Genomic DNA, 24,987 nt, shown 5'->3' on the forward strand with positions numbered 1-24,987 from the left:
TGTAGTTATTTTTTTTTTCTCAGGAGGATACATTGTACTGTGTTTTAAAATGATGTATTTTATAAAACAAGAAGGACCATTATTATTGCAGCTGCGTTTCAAGGACACATTGTGCGTTTCTTATAACTGTCTCGGGTACAGGTTCTCACACTGTGTGGTGCTTTATCATGGTTTCCCTGTCTTCTATCCTATATTATTTCTAACATCATTTCCAGATGCATTATTGACTTGACTTTTTACAAAATATGAACTAGCAGATATAAAATAGGTTAGGTATTTTGAGCTTCAGAAACCAAAATAAACAGTTAAAAACGTTTGTGATTTAAATTTACTAATCAATGTCTGCAACAAAGACTTGCAGACAGACTGTTTCTCATCGAATTTATTCAGTGCCTTGTAGTGTTTCTATATGGTATTAGACAGTTCATTATAAATACTGGATGCACAGCAACATGGTGCTTTAAGGATGTTGAACCAAGGTGTTTAAAATAATCCCTAAGATGACTTTATAGCGAGGTTATAACGAGCACAATGACTTTATAACGAGGTTCTAACGAGGACAATGACTTTATAACAAGGTTCTAATGAGGACAATGACTTTATAACAAGGTTCTAATGAGGACAATGACTTTATAATAAGGTTCTAATGAGGACAATGACTTTATAATAAGGTTCTAATGAGGACAATGACTTTATAACAAGGTTCTAATGAGGACAATGACTTTATAACGAGGTTCTGACGAGGATAATGACTTTATAACAAGGTTCTAACGAGGACAATGAGTTTATAATGAATTTCTAACGAGGACAATACAGTATTTCTCAATGTACTACTATTGAGCAGTTTTTTTTAATTACGGATGAGACACGATAGCTGTTCAGAACACAGTCTCTGTTTGGTGGCGCTGTGTATTAAACACAATCAGCCTTTTTCTCTTTTCTCTGACCCCCTTTCCTTGTCTTTCCTCCTGTGTGTCTGTCAGAAATGAACGACAGCGCTCTCGTGGAATTGGGCTCCATCGTGGTGACGCAGCCGAGCAGGGGGCCCTGTCAGGTGAGCCACCCCGCGGAGTTCCTGCTCCTCCCGCTGGTCTACACCGCCGTGTTCCACCTGGGGTTGCCGGGCAACCTGATGGCGCTGCTGGTGTTCTGCAGCCGAGGGACGCACGTGAACAGAGCCATGAAGATCTACCTGGTCAACCTGAGCGTGGCAGACGTGGCCTTCAACCTGACGCTGCCCCTGTGGATCCACTACTACTTCAACCGCGGCCACTGGGTCTTCACGGAGCTGGGCTGCAGGCTGGCCGGGTCTCTCTACTACCTGTCCACCTACAGCGCCATCACCTTCATGACCCTCATCAGCGTCAACCGATTCCTCACAGTCACCGCGAGTCGGGGCCAGCTGTTCCTGGTGACCAAGAGAGGGGCTGGCTGGACCAGCCTCTGCGTCTGGGCCTTCTGGCTCTGCTGCTCCATCCCCTCCCTCTCCGCGGATCAGACCTTCGAGACGGACCGCGGGGTCATCACGTGCTTCGAGATGTTCTCCCAGGACCGGACCTATGCCTTCCTGGCCTGTCTCTTCTTCCTGTCCTCCTTCCTCACGGTCCTGGGCAGCTACCTCTCCATCCTCCGCACACTCGCAGCCCCAGGAGCCCCCGGGGCCCCCTTCCGAGGGCCACACCGGCGGCTGGCCAGGTCCATTGTCCTGGGCATGCTGCTGGTTTTCGTGGTCTGCGTGGCCCCCTACCACGTGACGCTGATCGCCTGGGTGTTCAGAAAGACGTCGGTTTTCAGCTGCGCCCCTCCATCCCTGGTGGACGTTGTGCACAGAGTGAGCACGGCCCTGCTGAGCGTGAACAGCTGCATCGACCCACTCATCTACTGCTTCTCTCTGCAGCACTTCCGAGCCCAGCTCCGAGGGCTGTGGATGGCGTCCGGGCCGTGCCTCTGCAGGCAGACTCCCAGGCAGGCAGACTCCAGCAGCTCCAGCAGCAAGGGGCTTGCCGGTAAGTGCAACAGAGAGGATCCACACTCAGGATTTACTCGCCGTGACATCTCTGTCTTGTAAATCCTTAAGAGGGTGCACAGCCCCAAAGCATTGCTGATTCGACTTGTGTTCAATTTTCTATCTTCATACTGCAGAAATAAAAAGTAAAAAAAATATGTTTTGGTGAACAAATCCCGAGCGAGGATACCCTTTGTTGAGTATATACTCCATTTATCCAGCACCTGGACTCTAGCGAGCGGCGCGAGGCACCTTGACTTTAAAATGGTACTTTGTAAGCCCCTCTGGTTTGTTTCTCGCTGATGTGAAATTATCTCTGTTCACAAAACAGGAGATGGATTAAAGACTAAGAATAAGATAAACCGTGTTTGTCAAGTGTTGTTTTTCTAAAATAAAAATATGTGATATGACTATAAAATGGGCTTGACAATAATTGCATTACAGAGTTCCTATTGCATCTATGAAGATGTTATAAGCAATACTAGATGATGGATAGTAATGACATGCTATAACATTGTTATAGCAGTGTGATAAGAACATGCAACTAAGACATTTATAACAAACCTTATAACTACTTATTAACATTAAAATAGCATTGCAGTCAACACATGTAACACTTTAGATTAGGGATCAGTTATATATAAGCAATTATAAACAATAGCAAAAACAATGGCAGAAGTGTATAATACTAGTCTTATTATTTGTAATCATATTCTAGAATTATTAATAGCATAATTAATAACATATTTATAGATTGTTTATAATCACTTATATTGGATCCCTAAAGTGCTACCAAAAAATATCCTTGTTTATAATACTCAGAAGCTATAAAACACATTTAATAAATGAAACTAAGGTGTGTCTATATAATCCAACATGAACACTGTATACCTCCACACAAGCCTTATTATTACAGTGAGTGCTTACCAGCCGCGTGTGCAGCTTGTGTGAGTGGCTGTGTGATAACAGAGAGAGCCTGTGTGTTATGAGGTTTGTTTGATCACACAGCTCCAGACACACCGGCTCACAGTGATTCATTCTGATTCTTCCTGTCACGCCTTGTTCAGTCTTCATTGGGCTGTTTGGTTTTACTGTTTATTTTCCTCGTTCTTAACCCCACCCTGTCTGTCTGTCACTCCTCTTAACGGCATTGGGCAGCCGTTATGCAGACCCACGAGACAGACTTTCACACACACACACACACACACACACACACACACACACACAGTGTGATGGAGAGGGAACAAACAAAAGAGAAACTCACTCCAACACTATTACCTTAAAAACAAAAGGGCATTCTTCTTCATATTGCTGTCACTGTTTGTAAATGTAAGAATAACACATCGCTTTAAAAACAACCGCACCTGGAGGGGGAATGATGGGGTGTGGTTCCTGCTTCGCTTTGTAACCTGCAGAAGAGAGGAAAAAACCTAACAGCTGTGACCAACAAACTGGGATACCTACCACTGTAAACACACGATGTTGTGGATGAAGTACAGTTTGTCTTGTTCGTAGAGATTATTGACAGCTTACCATTTTCTGATGTTACATGGGGCAAGTTTTCGTAGGCGTACCACTTTCTGACGGTGTACCACTTTCTGACCCTGCACCAGCAAACACACACACACACGCACCCAGACACACAGGAAAACCCACCTGGTATTACACAGACTTCCCATTCAGTGAAGAAGAGCAGAATTCTACTTTTGAAAACGATAAACGTGAGTCCCTCCATTTATTTACCCAACATCCCCGCACCACATTTTAAAACAGACTCCCTTTCAAACAGAAGAATAGTGCGTTTCGTTTAGAAAAGACGCGAGAGAAAAGCAGGAAAAGAGAAACAAACAAACACAGGCCACATGTCGCTAAAATAGCTTTTATAATAAAAAAAGAGTTTGCAACGTCAACAGTGTTCCATTCTGACTGATAAAACACATCACAGTGCCTTGTCTAAGGGTGGCAGGAGCTAACATGGATTTCTTTAGCTAAGTGACTCTGCATTTACTCGGTAGATGCTTTTTAAACACAGGTGTGCTTTCACAGAATCGCAATGCTATTATGCACTCTAATTCTTTCTAGAACTCTGTTTCCTGTTTTCATTAAAGAATTCTGCACTGAAGGCAGCTGCGCGTGTGTTTGGTCGGCCTGTGGTTGTTCTCTGATAGACAGGCTCCAGACCTCGAATGCTCTCCAGCACGACTGGAGAAGTCAGTGTATGAACACTGCACGGGTGCCTCCTATTAAAATAACTAGCATAATAGTTCATTTACATGATAGCGCACATGAAGGTGTAATAACTGGATGACTACCAACATTGCTGCTCTTGCACAGTAACTATTAGTGTACTACACGTGTTATTACAAGTCTCACGTGTTACTGTGTAATTACACCAGGTCCATAGTGTCATTACCATGTAATTACAACGCAGTTCCCATGTCAATAGCAGGGTCCGCTGGTAATTACATAGTGATTCACATCCTGTAATCTGAAACGTCCACACTTGAGAAGGTGGCACTGAGCCCCCTGCTGCTGTGTGTGCATCATTCCGTTTACATAGCGACATGATCCAGTTTTAAAATAAAACCCTTCAGCGTGCTGCTGTTTGGTTTCTGTTTGGGATGTGCTTTACCATACCTCTCTGGGCTTCACAGTGCTTGCCTATGCTTTACCATACCTCTCTGGGCTTCACAGTGCTTGCCTATGCTCGTCCACGCTTTAGTTACTGTGGGAAACTCTAAGGGTCGGGTAGAACAAAGCTCTTTTCCAGGACCCTCAGTCTGGCACTGTCTTGTCTTTCCCTCCCGTTTGCAGAACCGCAGCGACAGTAAGACGAGGACACAGGATCCTCCAGCTTGGGGGGTGGGGGGGGCGGGGGGACGTTACAAAAATCAAGCAGCATCTTCAACCAACCTAGCATTAACGCGACAGTCATTTAAAAAGCATGCTGCCTAGGGTTAGCAGTTTTACAATGAGTAAAAAGCAAGCCACACAAACTACTGCCTCGTGGGCATGACAATATCAGAATAATCACAATAATATAACACTGTACTTACAAAGTGTTGTCAGTCATCTAGTGGCTGTGTCCACTGTTCATCCCACCATTGGGATTTTGCTACATTAAAATATTTTTTTGCAATTTTATATAATAATAATAATAATAATAATAATAATAATAATAATAATAATAATAATAATAATAATAGTATCAGACAGCTCCCTCTTAGGCACATTTTATTTGCTCAGTAGAAAACTGTAAAACACGACCAGCGTCATTGGTGCTCTGTACTGCAGGCCTGTTCACTTCTTTGTTCTCTTCCCTCTTCTTTCCCAGTTGTTTGCAAGCGCCCAGCAGGCAGCGAGCGGGTCCGTTACTGGGGTGTAAAGGGGTGTAATGACGGCAGAGCTCCGGGAAAGGATTTGAACGCTCCTGTTGTGCTGTGGATGGAAACGTAAGCCGCTCTCAGATCGACAGCCCCTCTGACACCGCGCGCTCCTCTCAATGCTGAAGCACTTCTGAACAGACCTCCTCTTATTAGCAGCCTGTAAAAACCGGACCACATTTCCACTTCCACACAAGCAGCCCCCGGTCTGAAGCTGCTGCAATGTTCTCTGCCTCTTAGCTTTTTCGTTGCAGACGCTGTTTAGCGTTACAAGGTCAGTTTGTTTGATCCCCTCACTGTTCCAAACCAGAAAGTGAATGCATGCATAGGGAAGCATGGGCAAGCCAAAGAATGGGAGCGAAACCCTTTTTCTGGTCATTTCAAACTCATCCGGCAGCAGCAATGTTAAAATAATCCCATGAAAACACACACACAAACCTCGGCCTGCTGACTCTGCCTCTTATGAGGAGGCAGCGACTGGAAAACACTGCAATAACTGGCTTTAGTTCAAGGATCCATTATGAGGAATGTGTTATAAAGGATGTTATAAACAAATTCAACAGTAACACTGCTATTAGTGTTAGTAATAAGAGGCTACAGCAACAGTGTTATAAGAATGTAAATAAGCATTTATAACACAGCGCATTACTGCTTTATGACAAGACAATAGTAATGTGTCACTCAAATGGTATTGTAATAAACAGAGTTCTGTATTAATAATTGTTAAAGCCTTTACTAAGTCGTTTCTAAATGTTTTATGAACGGATCCTTAGACTAACGGGTGAGCAGACAAAGAGGATGATTGGAGTGAAAGTGCTGGCTCCCCGAGCCTACCTATAGGCTTCTATCTGTCTCTCTCAATGAAGCGTGTGTCACTGAGCTTGCTAGGGTCCTGGAAGGCACTGAGAAGGACAGACTTGTACAATAAAACAACTTTAAACAAACTGCATTAGAGGGAGTGGGGCACGACACAGCTTTTAAACACAGTAACAGAGCAGCTATAGTGTGGCCCTCTAGATATAATATAATATATTTATCGCTATAGATATAGATATATTTTAGATCGCATGTCATTTGTATTAAAATATACTTCAATTTTAAAATATGAAGATTTATTATTATAAATTAAAAAAAAAAAAAAAGAAATCTAAAAAGGTAATAAAAAGCCTGTTATTGTGTTGAAACGGTTGTCATGTAATGAAAAAAACAAACAAACGAACAAACAAAATAAAAACGACCCCTAGTCCCCTGGCTCTAGCTCCCTGGCTCTAGCACTCTGCTGTCCAGAGGTCCTGTGCAGTTTTAGCAGCTTGACGCAGTAACAAGGCAGGGTGTCCGTTGCTGGGATGTCCAGCAGGGGGGGCAAGAGTAACGCAGTTGAGCTCCCAGCTCACTGCTCTGCGAGTTGTGTTGTGGGTCTGTGTGTGTCAGCTCCCAGCTCACTGCTCTGTGAGTTGTGTTGTGGGTCTGTGTGTGTGTCAGCTCCCAGCTCACTGCTCTGTGAGTTGTGTTGTGGGTCTGTGTGTGTCAGCTCCCAGCTCACTGCTCTGTGAGTTGTGTTGTGGGTCTGTGTGTGTGTCAGCTCCCAGCTCACTGCTCTGTGAGTTGTGTTGTGGGTCTGTCAGCTCCCAGCTCACTGCTCTGTGAGTTGTGTTGTGTGTGTGTCAGCTCCCAGCTCACTGCTCTGTGAGTTGTGTTGTGGGTCTGTGTGTGTGTCAGCTCCCAGCTCACTGCTCTGTGAGTTGTGTTGTGGGTCTGTGTGTGTCAGCTCCCAGCTCACTGCTCTGCGAGTTGTGTTGTGGGTCTGTGTGTGTCAGCTCCCAGCTCACTGCTCTGTGAGTTGTGTTGTGGGTCTGTGTGTGTGTCAGCTCCCAGCTCACTGCTCTGTGAGTTGTGTTGTGGGTCTGTGTGTGTCAGCTCCCAGCTCACTGCTCTGTGAGTTGTGTTGTGGGTCTGTGTGTGTGTCAGCTCCCAGCTCACTGCTCTGTGAGTTGTGTTGTGGGTCTGTGTGTGTGTCAGCTCCCAGCTCACTGCTCTGTGAGTTGTGTTGGGGGTCTGTCAGCTCCCAGCTCACTGCTCTGTGAGTTGTGTTGTGGGTCTGTGTGTGTCAGCTCCCAGCTCACTGCTCTGCGAGTTGTGTTGTGGGTCTGTGTGTGTCAGCTCCCAGCTCACTGCTCTGTGAGTTGTGTTGTGGGTCTGTGTGTGTCAGCTCCCAGCTCACTGCTCTGTGAGTTGTGTTGTGTGTGTGTCAGCTCCCAGCTCACTGCTCTGTGAGTTGTGTTGTGGGTCTGTGTGTGTCAGCTCCCAGCTCACTGCTCTGTGAGTTGTGTTGTGGGTCTGTGTGTGTCAGCTCCCAGCTCACTGCTCTGTGAGTTGTGTTGTGGGTCTGTGTGTGTCAGCTCCCAGCTCACTGCTCTGTGAGTTGTGTTGTGGGTCTGTGTGTGTGTCAGCTCCCAGCTCACTGCTCTGTGAGTTGTGTTGTGGGTCTGTGTGTGTCAGCTCCCAGCTCACTGCTCTGTGAGTTGTGTTGTGGGTATGTGTGTGTCAGCTCCCAGCTCACTGCTCTGTGAGTTGTGTTGTGGGTCTGTGTGTGTCAGCTCCCAGCTCACTGCTCTGTGAGTTGTGTTGTGGGTCTGTGTGTGTCAGCTCCCAGCTCACTGCTCTGTGAGTTGTGTTGTGGGTCTGTGTCTGTAGATGTGCTTTCCTTGTTTTTTCTCAGTGCAGCAGAGATAACGATGAACGCGGTGAGGAACACGCCCACAAAAAGCAGCTGATATATAAAATGGCCCAATTTACTAAGCCTTCGCTGGAGCACACCATTATTTACTGGTGTTGAAACAAGAGGTTGATTTAATTCTCTTTAGGAGAAAAAAAATAAATTAAAAGAAATGGGAGCATATTTTTGCACTGGTCGCAAATACAATGAAACAAACCCACGGAATGAAATGACATGAAATGTAAAAGCGAGCTGGGCAGGCTGGTCGGCTGAGGCGCTGTGCTGGGGGAGAGAGGGGGAGAGAGAGTGCCGAGGCTGGGCTGGCTTCGTGGCTCCGAGGCTCTGTGGTTCACAGCCTGGTCTGGGCCTCCGGGATGTAGATCTCGATGCTGTCGGCGCTCTCTGTGGCTGAGTTTTGCCGGAAGGACGCGGTGCGTTTTCCGGCTAGCAGCCTCCACCTTGCCTCCTGCCTCTGCCGGTCCCCTACCAGGTCCAGGGATCGGTCCCGGGGAAGCAGCACCTTCCCTGCCCGGGACCCCAGGCTGCCCCCCATGCTGAGGCTTCCCAGACTGACACTCGTGACAGCACTGCCGCTCACACCACCCGCTGACTTCTTTGGTAACAGAGGAGGAATCTTCTTATCCTCCTGGAGAGGGGGAGAGGGAGAGGAGGGGAGAGAGAGGGAGTGTGGGAGTGGAGGGGGAGTGAGAGGGAGGGGGGGAGAGAGAGGGAGTGTGGGAGTGGAGGGGGAGTGAGAGGGAGGGGGAGAGAGAGGGAGTGTGGGAGTGGAGGGGGAGTGAGAGGGAGGGGGAGAGAGAGGGAGTGTGGGAGTGGAGGGGGAGAGAGGGAGGGGGAGAGAGGGAGTGTGGGAGTGGAAGGGGACAGGGAGAGGAGGGGAGAGAGAGGGAGTGAGGGAGTGGAGGGGGAGAGAGAGGGAGGGAGAGTTAGGGGTGAGAGAAATAGTAAGCTTAGTCATTTTCAAATGACTTTGGTATGATGCGTTTTTAACCATTTTTTTTATATGAACCCTTTATTCTCCTCTGTTTTCATCTCAATACAATACTGCAGATTTTTTCACAGATTCCTGGCCATTTCACCTCTGATTCCTCTCTCTTTCCTCTCTCTTTCCTCTCTCTCTCCTCTCTCTCTCCTCTCGGATTCCTCTCTTTTTCCTCTCTGATTCCTCTCTTTCCTCTCTCTTTCCTCTCTCTCTCCTCTCTCTCTCCTCTCGGATTCCTCTCTTTTTCCTCTCTGATTCCTCTCTTTCCTCTCTCTTTCCTCTCTCTCTCCTCTCTCTCTCCTCTCGGATTCCTCTCTCTTTCCTCTCTGATTCCTCTCTTTCCTCTCTCTTTCCTCTCTCTCTCCTCTCTCTCTCCTCTCGGATTCCTCTCTTTTTCCTCTCTGATTCCTCTCTTTCCTCTCTCTTTCCTCTCTCTCTCCTCTCTCTCTCCTCTCGGATTCCTCTCTTTTTCCTCTCTGATTCCTCTCTTTCCTCTCTCTTTCCTCTCTCTCTCCTCTCTCTCTCCTCTCGGATTCCTCTCTCTTTCCTCTCTGATTCCTCTCTTTCCTCTCTCTTTCCTCTCTCTCTCCTCTCTCTCTCCTCTCGGATTCCTCTCTTTTTCCTCTCTGATTCCTCTCTTTCCTCTCTCTTTCCTCTCTCTCTCCTCTCTCTCTCCTCTCGGATTCCTCTCTTTTTCCTCTCTGATTCCTCTCTTTCCTCTCTCTTTCCTCTCTCTCTCCTCTCTCTCTCCTCTCGGATTCCTCTCTTTTTCCTCTCTGATTCCTCTCTTTCCTCTCTCTTTCCTCTCTCTCTCCTCTCTCTCTCCTCTCGGATTCCTCTCTCTTTCCTCTCTGATTCCTCTCTTTCCTCTCTCTTTCCTCTCTCTCTCCTCTCTCTCTCCTCTCGGATTCCTCTCTTTTTCCTCTCTGATTCCTCTCTTTCCTCTCTCTTTCCTCTCTCTCTCCTCTCTCTCTCCTCTCGGATTCCTCTCTTTTTCCTCTCTGATTCCTCTCTTTCCTCTCTCTTTCCTCTCTCTCTCCTCTCTCTCTCCTCTCGGATTCCTCTCTTTTTCCTCTCTGATTCCTCTCTTTCCTCTCTCTTTCCTCTCTCTCTCCTCTCTCTCTCCTCTCGGATTCCTCTCTCTTTCCTCTCTGATTCCTCTCTTTCCTCTCTCTTTCCTCTCTCTCTCCTCTCTCTCTCCTCTCGGATTCCTCTCTTTTTCCTCTCTGATTCCTCTCTTTCCTCTCTCTTTCCTCTCTCTCTCCTCTCTCTCTCCTCTCGGATTCCTCTCTTTTTCCTCTCTGATTCCTCTCTTTCCTCTCTCTTTCCTCTCTCTCTCCTCTCTCTCTCCTCTCGGATTCCTCTCTTTTTCCTCTCTGATTCCTCTCTTTCCTCTCTCTTTCCTCTCTCTCTCCTCTCTCTCTCCTCTCGGATTCCTCTCTTTTTCCTCTCTGATTCCTCTCTTTCCTCTCTCTTTCCTCTCTCTTTCCTCTCTCTCTCCTCTCTCGGATTCCTCTCTTTTTCCTCTGGTTTCTCTCAGATTCCTCTCTCTCTCCTCTCATTACTCTCTCTTTCCTCTGATTCCTCTCTATTTCCTCTCTTTTTCCTCTCTGATTTCTCTGATTCCTCTCCCAGTCCTCACCTTCCTCTCAGGGATTTTCCAGCCTCTGTCCTTCAGTCTCTGAAGCTCCTGGAATTTGAGCCGCACATCCTCGATAGAGAGCTGCAGCTGATCCCAGAGTCCAGCCAGGTCCTGAGGAGTGGGCTGGGGGTACGCAGAGGGGTCCTGGGGACAGGGGACAGGGGACAGAGTCACACACACAGACAGACAGACAGACAGAGAGAGAGGAGAGTTAGAGATTTGTTTTTTTCTCTCCAAAGACTGAATAAAACTTTAGACAATGGGGCTTGAGTATAGTCAGTGTGTTTACTCAACGTTCCACTGTTAATGATATAAAAACAAAAACGCCTTGAAAGCTCTTCAGCGATCTCAAGCGATGTCCACTCCACTACAACCAAACCCATTACAACAGGAATTTACCACTCGGACAAGCCAATATAGATTATTATTATTATTATTATTATTATTATTATTATTATTAGCTTACCAAGCTCTGCTGGCACAGTCTGAAAAACTGCTGAATCTTCTGAGTCATCAGCAGCTGGGCACTGCCCACCGCACAGCGGACCATCTCAAGAACTGCGGACACACGGACACAAAGACACACGGACACACGGACAGTATCAGTGAAGTCTGTTTTTTGGACTCTGCTGTAAGTGCTCATATACAAGCTCATAAATAGGTTTTGTTGTTCTCTTTTCGGACAACATGGTGCCCCATTTGGAGCAATAACTGAGAATTTCTCTAGAAAGTCTAGGGTGCCGACTGTGTATATATTTACAAAAATATATTTCAGGACGATTCGGACAAAAGCCCTTCTTCAGGCATGCATAAAAGAAAATTAAATTAATGAAATGAAAACATCCACCCATTCATCGGGGAAACCCAGAGGCGGTGTCTCCACTCACCCTCCTCCCCCAGGTCGCTCTCCTCCGCCTCTCTCTCCATGGCCTGGCACCATCCCTCCATCCTCTCCACCTCTGCCTGCAGCCTCTTCAGGAAGTGCTCCCCGTCGCGGGCGGAGGCTGGCCGGCTGGGGGGCCCCTCGCTCCAGCCGCTCTCCAGGGGCTGGCAGTCCTCGCGGTACGCCCACTCTCCCTGCGTGTGGACGGTCCGGTACACGCCGTACTGCCCCACGGACTCGGGCTCGGAGGAGTGGCGCTGGAAGGAGTGTCCGAACTGCAGCCCCTTGTCCGCCGTGGCCACGCCCTCGCACCCCAGATCCGCCTGCACGCTCGCCGTCACGCTGTTCGAACGCTTGAACCGCGCCCGTCTGAGGGGGGAACATTAAGACTTTCATGCATGAAATATTCAAAACAGATGCATCATCAATATACCTCGTCATTGAAAATGTTTTATTTCATTGTTTATATGGGGACTGTCATGCATCTGCGTCTTCCATATGTCCTTATATAAAGACTAGGTGGCCATGCATGAATGTACCCACATCCATTGTCATGGTTTCCTCTGTAACTGTTAAACCCTGTGGTGCTGAAATCAGCAGCAGGCTCACCTCCTGTCCTCCTCCACCTGCACACCGATGGAGTGGAACTCCCTGAGGGCTTTGCTCTCCGAGTCAGAGTCCGAGCTGTCCACCTGCACAGAGACACAATGAAACACACTCAGCACAAAGCCCAGAGGGGCTGCCCAACTCGAGGGGTACAGCGCCGGGACCCGGACTGACCTGCACTGCGATGGACGGCCTCCACTTCCTCCCCCTGCTCTCCGACTTGTGCTCCTGGCTCCCGGGCGTCTTCAGGCTGTTGTTTTTGGGGGTGGCTGGAGCCCTGTCCAGCACGCTGTCTGCGGAGCTGCTGTGCGGTGGTTTGGGGCGCCCCGAGGAGGGGGTCCCCTGGTAGCCCCGGACCCCCTCCAGAAGGTTGTCCGCCGAGTTGCTGTGCAGTTTGCTGCTCCGGCCCGCGGTTCGGGAGACGCGCCCCACGTCCAGGCTCTCCGTTGAGTTGCTGCGGGGTTGGGGTTTGGGATGGTCTGGCGGGTAGCTGTCCTGCTGGGACTCTGTGCTGCTCTGGGCTGTGATGGAGATCATGGGTTTGGAGATTCGAGGGGGGACTGGAGGGGGGTGCTTGCGGTGCGGGAACACTGTGGGGGGGGGGGGGGGGGCGGCAGAAGAACAGCACGAAACTCAGCCAGACCTCTTATTTTTTTCTTATTGACAAAATAAATAACTTTACAACTTAGTATCTTGTGATGTGATGGATGGTATTTTATGAAAAGCAATATAAACAATGTACAATATATGGCCCATTATACAATTGAGAAACTTGGGGAATATGACATACATGCATGCAGACATATACAGGAATAGTCCCTTCTACAACTGAGCAGCTTATATATATATATATATATATATATATATATATATATATATATATATATATATATATATATATATGTTTAAAATATGTTTTGCAATTGATTTCTACAGTAACAGGACTGTGTATCTTAATAATGGAACAGTCCGACAGACATACAGATGGGTGCACTCACTGCCTTGCAATGGCCCTATGGGATGGACAGGTTGAATATGGACAGGCAGAGAGACAGACAGACGTACAGACGGGTGCACTCACAGTTGCCTGTCTTGCCGTGGCCCTGCGGGTTGGACAGGCTGAAGACGGACAGGCAGTCGTCGTCCTGGGAGACCCCGGCCTGGATGGCGCGGACGTAGCTGGGACTGCGCGTGCGGAAGCAGCCGGGCAGGTCCAGAGCGTCCACAGCCTGCGACTCGGTCTCCCCGTAAACAGACTCATACATCCCTTCGAACTGCCGCTGCATCAGAGCCTCCCCGAGCTGAACACAAACACACAGAGTCACACATCCCCTCGAACTGCATCAGAGCCTCCCCGAGGTGAACACAAACCCAACACAGAGTCACACATCCCCTTGAACTGCATCAGAGCCTCCCCGAGCTGAACACAAACCCAACACAGACTCACACATCCCCTCAATCTGCATCAGAGCCTCCCCGAGGTGAACACAAACCCAACACAGACTCAAACATCCCCTCAATCTGCATCAGAGCCTCCCCGAGCTGAACATAAACCCAACACACGTGTAGCTTCCATACCTGCGTGGCAGTCAGGGAGCGGCTGTAGCTGCATGCCCTCAAGTTGACCTTGGGCGTGGTGCAGCTGGGGTAGTCGGAGCACTGCTTACAGGAGGAGTAGCTGGAGAGGAGGGGGGGGGGGCAGTCAATCGCACATCACATGACAAGGGCAAGCGTCTCAGCTAAATAACTAAACACGCTTTTTGTTACTCTAGTGAGTTCATTGTTTTTTTGAAAGGTTTCAAAGTTTTGGATGCAGATCAGGTGCAGTCAAGGTGTGATACTTGCTTGAGTTTGCACACAGCAGATATAAACCCCCCTTAGGCAGTGTGTTCAGCCTGCATCACACGCTGTTATTATAGATGTTAGTACTGCTAAATAGATTGGATTCTGTGTCATGCACCAACCACGTGCCTGCTCTGTTTCCAGAACCACAAACCAGGCAAGCAACTGATTGCAAGAGACTTTTTCAAGCAGTTCATCAAAAGCAAATAGACGAACGACACAAGGCTGCCTGACTGACATTTACTGGGTAGTTTAGATCTTGCTTGGTATCTTTATTGGGGATCGCTCTCAGATCAAGCGGCAAAGGGTCACAGCCACCCCGTTTCTCAATCTGGATGGCCGTGGTCCCGTGGCTCTCTCAGTGGACACTCACTTGCTGGAGGGGCTGCGGTGGTCCATGCTGACGGAGCGTCGGAAGGCCTCTCTCTGCGTGCTCGGCCCGGTCTTGGGGGATGGTTTGGGGCTGGCGTCCGAGTCCCCGCTGTCGTCATCCCCCATGGCCTTGATGTAGCTTCCGCTCCGCATGCGTCGGCACGGGATCTCCCCCCCCAGCTTGCCCCCCGCGGGGTACCCCCCACCCCAATCGTCCGAGGGAACCTGAGGAAGAGGAAGAGAGGGCAACACGAGTGGTCACAAAAGGGGCTTCGCTGCCGTACGCTCCCCTCACTCCTATACACAGTGGCTTTATTATCACAGTGGAACCGTTTCCAGTACCCAGACTGGATGACTGGCAATGCTTCGATAGTCTGACTGTCGTGTGGTTTTGTGTGTTAAAAAATACTAAGCAGACAGCCAGGACACTTCTGTCTCAATGAATAAAGACATTCATTTTTTCTTTTTGTACTATATTTTAGCGCATATTAATTTCCCAGTTTTTGATTGCAGATTCCAGGTGGGACCGGCTGCAGCCCCAGTTTGATACTGGGAACGAGATGAGAATGAATTTTACAGACTGGATTTGCAGCGCCGAAGGAAACGTGGGGTTATAAAAGCACTGATGTGGTCCCACTTCAATTAAGGGATCCATCAATAATCCTCTATAAACAAAAAAGACTCCTATGATCAGGGAGCCAGAGAGTGGGGTTAGTCGACCACCAGGCAAGGCAGCTGATCAAGTTGCCCTGGAGCAGCAAAGCAGCGTCTGCGTGATATTTATCTCAGGAGCGGCTTCTCATTGCTCATTAGTCAGAGGTGACCAGCGTTTCTTTTAGCAGCTAGTTAACATCTCTCTCCTGGCGGCCGAGACAGTAATAAATGAGCTGCCTGTGCCGGATCCCCTCCTCCTGCCAGCACTCACTGCCTTCGATTCCCTGATACAAGCAAACTGCTGCAGAGCTGCAGAGAAATGCAAGGGGGGTCAAAGAGCTCTGGGGGGGTCAAAGAGCTCTGGGGGGGTCAAAGAGCTCTGGGGGTTGTTAAAGAGCTCTGGGGGGGTCAAAGAGCTCTGGGGGTGGGGTGGGGTGGGGCGTTTATCTTCTGATCCTCTGATGAGCGAAGTTGAGATTGTTTCGCCCCTCTCAAGGAGAGTTGTGTTACTTCTTGCTGTTGCCAAAACTAAAAAAAAAACAGAAGCAATTGTGTTATGAAATCGTCTGCATCCTCACCACCTGATCCCATACCTTTGGTAAATATAAACCTGTCACGTTGTGATTTCTGCTATTTACAAAAAGACAAAGAAACCGACTCCCCCCCCCCCCCTTATAAAACCAATCATGCCAGTAATAATAAACACACAAGACGACAAGCTGTTCTTTCAAGAGGAACACGGCTCACAGTTTTCCAAACGTATTATTTGAATGTTATAAAATCGGGTCTGCTAACGTGAGCGGCTGGTTTGCCAACACGTCCGCTCATGCTGCTCACGCTGCTTTGTTTGTGCAGTTTGTACAGAAGACTGCGCTGCAGCGTGGTTTACAGCTGCAATCTCCTGGCTCCTGGCTGTGCTATCCCCATCGCTATCCTTCCACAGTCACCTATTCAGAAATGTGGATCCGAAACAAATCAAACCCTCCATTGTGCCGAGTTTAGAAAGACTGAAATAAACAAAATGCTTTAGTATTTTCTACAGTGGTCATTTTTGATCTCAGATAAGAGTTATTTTATTAGTTGCCTTACATTATATTAAACACTTTGAAATGACACTTAGAAAAGTTTACCACACTCCCTTGTGTACGGTCCTTTCTCAGTTTCCCCATGCATTTAGTTTACCATGTTTTTCAATAGGCTTTATCATACCTCTCTTGGCTTTACAATGCTTGTCTATGCGTTACTGCTCTAACAATGCACTGTGCTGTGCTTTTACAATAGGACACTTTGCTAAGAGGGCACAGCGTGCGGTTTCTGCTCCACGTGTTATCTGTCTGGGGAGCACGCACAGCTGCTGCTGCTGTGAAATTGCATTCAACGGGGACATGCACTGAAGATGCACTTCAACACAAACTACAATGAAACTGCAATTTGGGCTCACTGTGATTACATGGGCAATTGTGTTTTTTTTACATCAGCATTGTAATCTGCTGATCGGCAATTAAATTGCAGACAATTCCCTCTCCCAGTTATTTATCTCAATTGAACACACTTTTCACTGCACTTGAATTTCAGGGAGCAGGAATGAAGCTGCTAGATGGAGTCCAATCGATACATTTCGATACAATGAAGTTTGAAACCAGCGAGGAATACCCATTATGAACCCAGGAGCTCATGGGAGTTCATGGCTCGTCTATAAGCTCTTTCTCTCTCCAGCCCTCCTTTCGCCCCATTCTTGCTCTCTCTCTCTCACTTCCCCCTCTCTTTTCCACCCGCTCTCTCCCCTTCATTCCTATTCCTTCTCTCCCCATCTCTCTCCTTGTTTCCCCCTCTCTCCTCTTCCTGTCTCTCCCCCTCTTCCCACTCTCTTTTCTCCCCTCTCCCCCTCTCGTAATCTCTCTCCAGTCGAGGAGCGGAGAGTTCAGCTGTTTTCTTCACTAACAAGGTATTTGGTTTTTTGCACATGCACACCTGAAAGACAGAATCCGTTCACCGTGGCGTCAAGCATCTGCTGAGCAGATGTGGGATAAGCCGAGAGCCTTCCGACCTGCCACAACAACCCCCAAAGGGACAGGGGTTCAAAGACATACACATATTTACACCCTAGTAAATTTCATATCATTTAATATTCCCCCTCCAGTGTGTGTGTGTGTGTAAGAGTGCTGACACAGTACCTGCAGGAAGTGGTAAGCCCGCTCCTTGGTCTTGCCGGGCTCGTGCAGAACCAGCGCCTTGTCGTAGCCCAGTCCGGACCCGGGGTACCCCTCCCGAGCCTGGCTGACCGTCAGGGATGACCAGTTGTTCCTCTTGAGGGAGAGCCCTCCTTCCCCTGCCAGTGCCATGCTGCTGCAAGCCATGCACTCCCCCTGCAGCTGCTGCAGCGCCTTCCCCTTGAGGGACTTCAGGGTCGGGGCGCTGCTGTCCGGCCCCTCGGAGCCCGGCGGGGGCCCCGCCCTGCTGCCCCCGGCCCCTGACACCAGGTAGCCGCTGTCGCTTTCCAGATTGTCATCCGAGCTCCACCAGCCGGCCGTCCTGCTGCGCTGCCGGAGCTCCTTGCGATCGCGGCTCTTGCTCCGCCTGTGCTGGCGGGGGTAGTGCTGGGGGTGCGGGGGGTGCCCCTCCTCTCCCCTTGGCGCCACCCTCGTCCCATTGTACTCCCTCTTTAAGGGCGCCTCCAGGGAGTGGGACTTGGCGAAGAGTCTCTGGACCGAGTTGACCAGGTGTCGGATCCGGCTGGGGCTCTCGCTGCGCTGCTCCCCGCTGGCGCCGCGCTGGTACTGCAGGGTGTGGAAGCCTTCGGGGCGGAAGGGGAGCTGCTTCTCAAACTGGTCCAGCAGCTTCGGGGGCAGGTGCTGGATCTTCCCCCCTCCTCCCAGCGAGAGCTGCAGAGAAGCAGGGGGGTGGTGAGAGGCCAGGCATTCCTCACAGTCGTAGCTCTGGCTGGGCAGCGAGCGAGGGAAGGTGCCCCCGCTCAGCTCCGCGGGAGCGGGGTAGTAGTGGTGATGGTCCCCCATCCCCGGGTAGGGTTCGAAAGCGGCGCGGGGGTCCGGGGTCAGGGGCATGCATTCGGGGGGGAGGTCACAGTCCTCTGGTATGCAGTGGCATGGTCCCGGAGCGGAGTGCTGGGAGAGGCTTCTGCTTACATGGTACCCCTTCATTGCCTCCTCATACTGGACTGGACAGTGGGGGACAGACGTGTGGGCTCATCCAGGATTACCTGAGAAGAAAACAGGGAGAGAGAGCGAGAGAGAGAGAGAGAGAGAGAGAGAGAGAGAAAGAGCGTGAGAGAGAGTGTGAGAGAGAGAGGAGAGAGAGTGAGAGGAGAGAGAGAGTGAGAGAGCGAGAGGAGAGAGTGAGAGAGCGAGAGAGAGAGAGCGAGAGAGAGAGTTACAGACAATTTGTGACAATAAACATTCATACAGTTCGGTCTAAAGAAAACCAGTCCATGATACTCCATCATCTGTTAGAAGCTCTTTTAAAGCTAACATCGCTCTCAATGGCCTTTATCTTGAACTATTCAAACTGAATGGCATATACGAGTGAGCCTTCTGATTCCTTACACACATTAGCGAACAAAGAGGTGTACAGGAATTCTGGAGGGTGATTTTATTGATTCCATCATTAAAAGAGATCTGTTGCTCAAAAATTGAAATTAAGAGGGATTGGAAAGAGGTCTGCAAAGGGGTTGTGATTGTTTATTGCCCCTCCCAATCTCCCTCGCCTCCCTCCTCTTCCCTCCCTCCCTCCCTGATCTCTCAGCACACGACAGACTCGTTCTCACAGCCAGCTCTTAATGCAAACCCCAGCGAGTGCCTCTCTGACTCCACGAGCTACGGCGTTTCAATTCTGTTTTCAGGTGGGGCGCTGACCTAGCTGGGTGATGAAACACTGAAGCATCAAAAACGTGCAAGCGCTGAACCCAACCCCCTCTCGGAGGAGAACTGGAGAAACAGAATCGGGAATCACAGAAACGAGAGAGGCAGGAACTCCAGACAACATGAATAAACACTGCAGTCCGATCCGGGGGAGGGGTGGAGAAACACCAGGAAATCAAAGGGTTAAGCCCATTACACTGCACCGTGGAGACAGGCTGGAGAATGACAGTACCCCAGTCACTGCTGGCATTCTGCAGGGGCGTCCTCCCTGCCCTCCCCCCTCGTTCGATCTCCCTGCCAATTCATTGATGTGCTTCACACTTTTAGAATCAGGATATTACTCACTGGGCCACAGAGGCTTGTTTTTAATGAGATTCCTGGCATGCCGCAGCAAAGCAGACCAGAGAAGCCCCTGCTGAGAATACTGAAGACTGCAAAGATGCATCTGGTAACCAGCGGTAGGAGAGATGCGGGTTCAGGGAAGGTTTGACTAGAGAGACACAGCTTAGAAGAGGATCAAACTGGACCGGGTCACAGCCCCTCCTAAAAGAACCCAGCTATACCGAAGCAAAGAACAACACAAGAACATCTACCAACAAGAGGAGGATCGTCCAGTTCCTAGAAGCTGATTGATCCCAAATACTGTCAAACCAGGATTAATAATCAAACAGCGCGGCTCGGTAACCCTTGGCAACCCATTCCATCGCCACTCTGTCCTAAGTTAATTTAATTTTCAACTGTGTCTCTCCAGTCCTGGCTTCTGCGTTTAAAGTATGCGATTGCGTTCTTCAAATCCTTTTAGGATTTGAAAAACGTGAACCAATCCCCCTTAATCCTTCTTATTTGTGGGCTCCACAGACGCAGCTCCCTGAAGCCTGTTGCAGGGCCAGCGCAGTGACTGCTGATGCTCACAGAGGCAGACACTGGAAATACTCTCCGTGATGCAAGCAGCAGAGTCACGGATGAACCCTGAGCAACACTGACAGGTCCTGGCAGCTCATTTATTCATTCCTGTAGGACTGCAGAGCCACGAGGCCTCGCTTCAGAGCACCAGGAGGTCATGGTCACCCTGTGTCTTTACAGGACTACCGGCTGCAGTCCCCCATGGCTATGCAATGCATCTACCATGGTTTGGCACGTTTCTATTTTAATGTGCTTTACCAGACCTCTCAGGGCTTCACAGTGCTTGCCTATGCTTTACCATACCTCTCAGGGCTTCACAGTGCTTGCCTATGCTTTACCATACCTCTCAGGGCTTCACAGTGCTTGCCTATGCTTTACCATACCTCTCAGGGCTTCACAGTGCTTGCCTATGCTCTTCCATGCTTTAGTTACTGTGGGAAACTCTAAGGGTCGGGTAGAACAAAGCTCTTTTCCATGACCCTCAGTCTGGCACTGTCTTGTCATTCCCTCCCGTTTGCAGAACCGCAGCGACAGTAAGACGAGGACACAGGATCCTCCAGCTTGGGGAATACAGGACAGTTACGCTCTGCTATGCTCTAAACCCAGAGTAAACCCCTCTCCTTCGTAAGGTATTTACAGACTCTCCTATTTTCTTTCCATTCCTCAGGAAGGTGCTCACCCGCCTCGCCGACAGCAAAAAGCACAGAGCCGTTACCTTTCGAGAATCTGCTGCGGCGTATTTTAAACAGCAAGGTCTTAATCTCCCGTGTATTCAAATACAGAAGCACAGGAGCTCCAGTGTCACTTTCATAACTAAAGGCTTTGGCCACCCTCGCACTCCGGGAGGGGTAGACAGCAGGGAGAGCGATCGATACCTCATTATATATATAGCGAGAGCGCCGGCTGTTATAACAAGCTTTTTTTTTTATTTTTGCTTGCAGAAAGAATGGACTTGGGAATGAGGTCTTTGTTACAGTACAAAAGCAGTTTATATGTATTCCCCACACAGCTCACGAACACTGGAGGTGCAGGAGACGTCCTCCTCTCCCAAAAGAAAGCCAGCTTCTCTTTTACACCAAGGAGCTCGAGAGAGGTACTGGAGAAACAGTCCCTGCGAAGACCAGCGACTTCACACAGCCGGGACGGTCCCCCGAGCCCCCTTGAGCCCCCCCCCCCCCCCGAGCCCCCCGGACTCTCCCTGCATGCCACGCACCTGTGCTTTTACCAGGGGAGACACTCGGGGACCCTCGCTGTATTGTCCAATCGAATCCGCCTCCTGAGTGCTCCACTCCGGGTAAAAAGCTTTGCTGCTTCCTCAGGCATCAATTCTGACCTTTTTATCCAAATTGACACACACTGACTTTTAGAAAAACCAAATGTTAGAGCTTGAAATTGACATTCGGATGCTTTTAACAGAGCGCGTACCCTTTCCTTTTTTGAGACGTTTTCACAGCACAGGCACATCTCTATTAATGGTCACCCGAGTATGCCGCCCACAACGCCCCAGGACTCATCGGATCATTACTCTCTCAATACAAGCGAGTAACAGAGACAGGCCTGACCTATACAGAACACTCTGCGGAAATGACAAGAGGAAGCCCCATGCCACAGGAAAAGGTATAACATACAACACTAACGCTTTAAAATAATGGCCAGGCATTTAAAATGAACACTGGCTGAAAAGACCTGAATATCTTCTGCACTTCCTCGGAGTTCTAAAGTCATTCATTTTGAAAGCAGCCCCGTTAATTCATGTGGATTTAAATCTTACCCGTACTCATGTCGTGTTCCTTTGTAACAAATGACGCTGCTCACATGTCGAAGGCTTGCATTGATGCACGAATGAACACTTCTCACAACGGCAGGAATGCAAGCCTTATACATGTGATCAGCATTTTAGAAATGTCAGTTTTTACAGTTTTCAGCCCCAGATTTCACAGGGACAGCCACTCAAACAGTCAGCAACCACAGGTAATAGAAGCAGATGAGACACTTCTCAATCAGACCCCCTGTTACTACCACCAATATTCACCTGCGAAATGAATCAACTGCACGGATTTTCACCCTGTTTTTTTTTTCTTAAATAAAAATGTTATACATAATCTAAAAATGAAAACACTGAAGAGCCTTGCTCATCAACAGCTTGCTATTAACTATCAAGTATTAACAAAACATGAACATCAGCAGGCGTGTTAGCAAGATAAAGTAACAAATAAAACGAGAGCGAGAGTTGTTAGCAAGTAGGACCCAAGGGCACGGTTGAAATACTACCGATCCAGCGTGTCATCTCCTGCCCCCCCCACCCCCCCCACCCCCCAGGCTTCACAGCAGAGCAGTCTGAGTGCAGCTGGAACCCGTTACTCCCTCCTTCACACTTCACACTGTTTACCTTGTTAGCGAGAAGCCGGCTGCCTGGCCTCTAATCCTCGCTGCTGCTGCTGCTGCAAATGAGAAAATGAGTGATTTCTCCAGCCCGCTGTGTAATCAGCGTGCTCATTAAGAAGCTGCCCCCCCCGCCGGTCTTTCTCAGCTCATTAGCACTTTTTAGACAAGAGAATTAACACACGGGTGCAGTCTTTATAAAGATAGGGACGCGTTCCCGAGGGCTGAGGGACTGACATTCAATTCATTATTAAAACCTGATGGTCTCTCAGTACTGAGGTAGTGTGTACGGTGCAGTTCCTTATGAAATACACTAGCAGTTCCCCCCCATGTTTTGCCCCATAGTTTGCCATGGTTTGCACTGTGCTTTACCATACCTCTCTGCACTTCACAGTCCTTATCTAGTACCACGGCTCCCATCTGCCCCACAATGCCATTCCGCTGGCACTCGTATTCTCGTAGGGCGGAGCACGATTTGAACGACCTCGTACCGTGTACCGGTGCAGTGTTATAAACGGGGGGCACCGCACAGTACATGCAAGGGTTTTTTAAAACAAGCTGCCCCACGGGTGCAGTGGTATCCTTTGGGGCAGAAGATTGTGCCTGTCCTTGATACTGGAGCTCAGCTTGTGTAGGAAAGGAACCTCAGGCTCATGAAAACTGTACTTTACTGTTTCATTTCAGTTCTATTGTAATGAGCAATGAGTAATGACCCCGGACTCGTCGATTTGATCCATGCACAGCAGTATAAAGGCTCAGAGGAACAGCACCTATGGTTACTGCTTCATAGCTACTCTATTCTAAAAAGGTCATTAAAAACATGCGAAAAGAAGGGGGTGTAATGCTGTTTCCCCCTTAAAGTGTGATTTATTTAACTTTGTTCGAATGGTAATAACAGAGCCATGGTTTCAAACCAGTGCGGATCTCTTTGGCTCCCGGGTCACTCAGGATTCACAACGACCAGCTGGGAGGGAAACGCTGGTCTCCAGCCCCCCAGTGCGAGCTGGGTAACCTTGACAACAGCAACACAAAGCTCTTTACACAGGAAGGACCAGTGAGCCGGGGAGACAACAGAGGGATTGCATTACGAGAGAGGGAGAAGAAGAAAGAGAGAGGGAGAGAGAGGGAGAAGAAAGAGGGAGAAGAGAGAGGGAGAAGAAAGAAAGGGAGATGGAGAAGAGAGAGAGAGAAAAAAGAGCGGGAGAGAGAGAAGAGAGGGAGAGAGAAGATGAAAGAGAGAGGTAGGGAGAGAAGAAAGAAAGAGGGAGAGAAGATAGAGAGAAGAAAGAGAGAGGGAGAGAGGGAGAAGAAGAAAGAGAGGGAGAGAGAGAAGAAAGAGGGAGAGAGAAGAGAGAGAGGGAGAGAGAGAAAATAGAGGTAGAGAGAGAAGAGAGAGGGAGAGAGAGAGAGGCTGGCAAATTAAAATGCGAGGCCCAGAGGAGGTTGGACTCTGTAAGCAGTGAGACAGTGGAGAGATTGAATCAGAGACACGTTTTACCCATTACTGTACCAAACACACAGAAATGTGGTTTCTTGATGAAAGGGGATGAAGAAATCTGTTTTTAGGGAGAAAGAAAGGAGGTAGGAGAAATCTGTGCGCAGTATAATATTGCATCCTGCAGCCTCCTCAGTGGAAGTACAGAGTAGAGACCTTTTAATATTAGTAGATGGGGAGAGCGAGAGAGAGAGCGAGAGAGAGAGATACAGGTAGGTGACCTCTCATCACTGCCTCTGGGCTGAATGAGCAATAAATAAATAGAGCTTTGGAAGCAGTCGTAGGAAAGGTACTGCTTTGGATGACAAAGGTTGTGCAGTAATCAAAAAACAAAAAAATAAGGCTGTGGGTTTTTTTCTAGCAAAAGGATAGCTAGGTCATTAAAAGACAGCCAGGTCATTATTCTGTTAACATGAATACATACACACTGCTGTGCAAAAGTCTTAGACATGTTGCATTTTTCTACTCTGATGCATTATGAGCATCAACAATTTACTCAAAGCCTCCACTTGTGTTTTCTGCTATTATAACTACCTCGACTTGCATAAAGAAGGAAAAACATTGAGTGAAATAGCTCCCATCACTCGATTTTCTAGGTGTGGTATCTGAAGCATAATCAACAGAGAAACATCATCTTTGACAAACCCAGGACTAAGCTGTCTAACAAGGATGAGCAATACTTGAAGATAATATCCTTAAGGAATAGAAAGAAGACAAGCGTTGAATTGACAACAGAACTGGTAGAAGGCACAGGTGTCGTTGTCCATCAAATCAAACAGAACGAAGGTCACTCTTGAAATCAGGACTTGAAGGATGTGTTGCAGTAAGAATACCTCTGTGAAGAAAGGGGAACAAGACTAAAAGGCTAAAATATACGCAAGAACACAGAAATTGGACTATGGAACAATGGTCAAAGGTGCTTTGGAGAGGCAGTGTTTGCAGGTTCGTGCGGTGCACTTGCTGCACAGAGATGCACGCTGGTATTATTAGTCCCGGATTTCAGAGGAAAACAAATATGCTAATAAAGGATTGCAGCATGCAGAGCGAGAATCTACAGGCAAGGACGCTTGGATTCCGCTAATGCAGCCTGACGCTTGCAATCCTGTAAAGCACGAATACATTAGGAAGAGCGGCGACCGCGGGGGTTTAGTTTATATTACTGTTTTTTTTTTTTCTGATGTTCCTTCCAGGTAGCGAGTGAGTTTCCCGAAGGTTTATGAAAATTCATA

The 24,987-nt window shown here is 48.6% G+C and overlaps 2 protein-coding genes across 3 annotated transcripts in view; one reads left to right on the forward strand and one right to left on the reverse strand.

Moving 5' to 3' along the window:
- The first annotated feature begins 985 nt into the window (after positions 1–985).
- LOC117413650 (platelet-activating factor receptor-like) lies at positions 986–4,836 on the forward strand. The gene is made up of 2 exons (XM_034022884.3): positions 986–2,006; positions 4,820–4,836. The coding sequence occupies exons 1-2, from the start codon at positions 986–988 to the stop codon at positions 4,834–4,836; spliced, it is 1,038 nt and encodes a 345-aa protein (XP_033878775.3).
- Positions 3,871–24,987, reverse strand: part of LOC117413896 (disks large-associated protein 3-like) — a 51,525-nt gene continuing 30,408 nt past the window's right edge. For both annotated transcript variants that reach the window (XM_059000137.1, XM_059000138.1), the window contains 10 exons: positions 17,278–18,320; positions 14,451–14,674; positions 13,814–13,913; positions 13,317–13,536; positions 12,410–12,825; positions 12,239–12,321; positions 11,634–11,998; positions 11,213–11,304; positions 10,747–10,890; positions 3,871–8,750 (listed from right to left, as the gene is read on the reverse strand). In XM_059000137.1, the coding sequence (XP_058856120.1) occupies positions 8,454–8,750; positions 10,747–10,890; positions 11,213–11,304; positions 11,634–11,998; positions 12,239–12,321; positions 12,410–12,825; positions 13,317–13,536; positions 13,814–13,913; positions 14,451–14,674; positions 17,278–18,261 (2,925 nt within the window). In that variant the 5' untranslated portion in view covers positions 18,262–18,320 and the 3' untranslated portion in view covers positions 3,871–8,453. The remainder of the gene's footprint in view (positions 8,751–10,746; positions 10,891–11,212; positions 11,305–11,633; positions 11,999–12,238; positions 12,322–12,409; positions 12,826–13,316; positions 13,537–13,813; positions 13,914–14,450; positions 14,675–17,277; positions 18,321–24,987) is intronic.

Source organism: Acipenser ruthenus, chromosome 25 (assembly GCF_902713425.1).
Source record: "Acipenser ruthenus chromosome 25, fAciRut3.2 maternal haplotype, whole genome shotgun sequence".
NCBI lineage: Eukaryota > Metazoa > Chordata > Actinopteri > Acipenseriformes > Acipenseridae > Acipenser > Acipenser ruthenus.

Coding starts and splice junctions, on each gene's coding strand:
- LOC117413650 (XM_034022884.3), top strand. CDS start 986: ATGAACGACAGCGCTCTCGTGGAATTGGGCTCCATCGTGGTGACGCAG.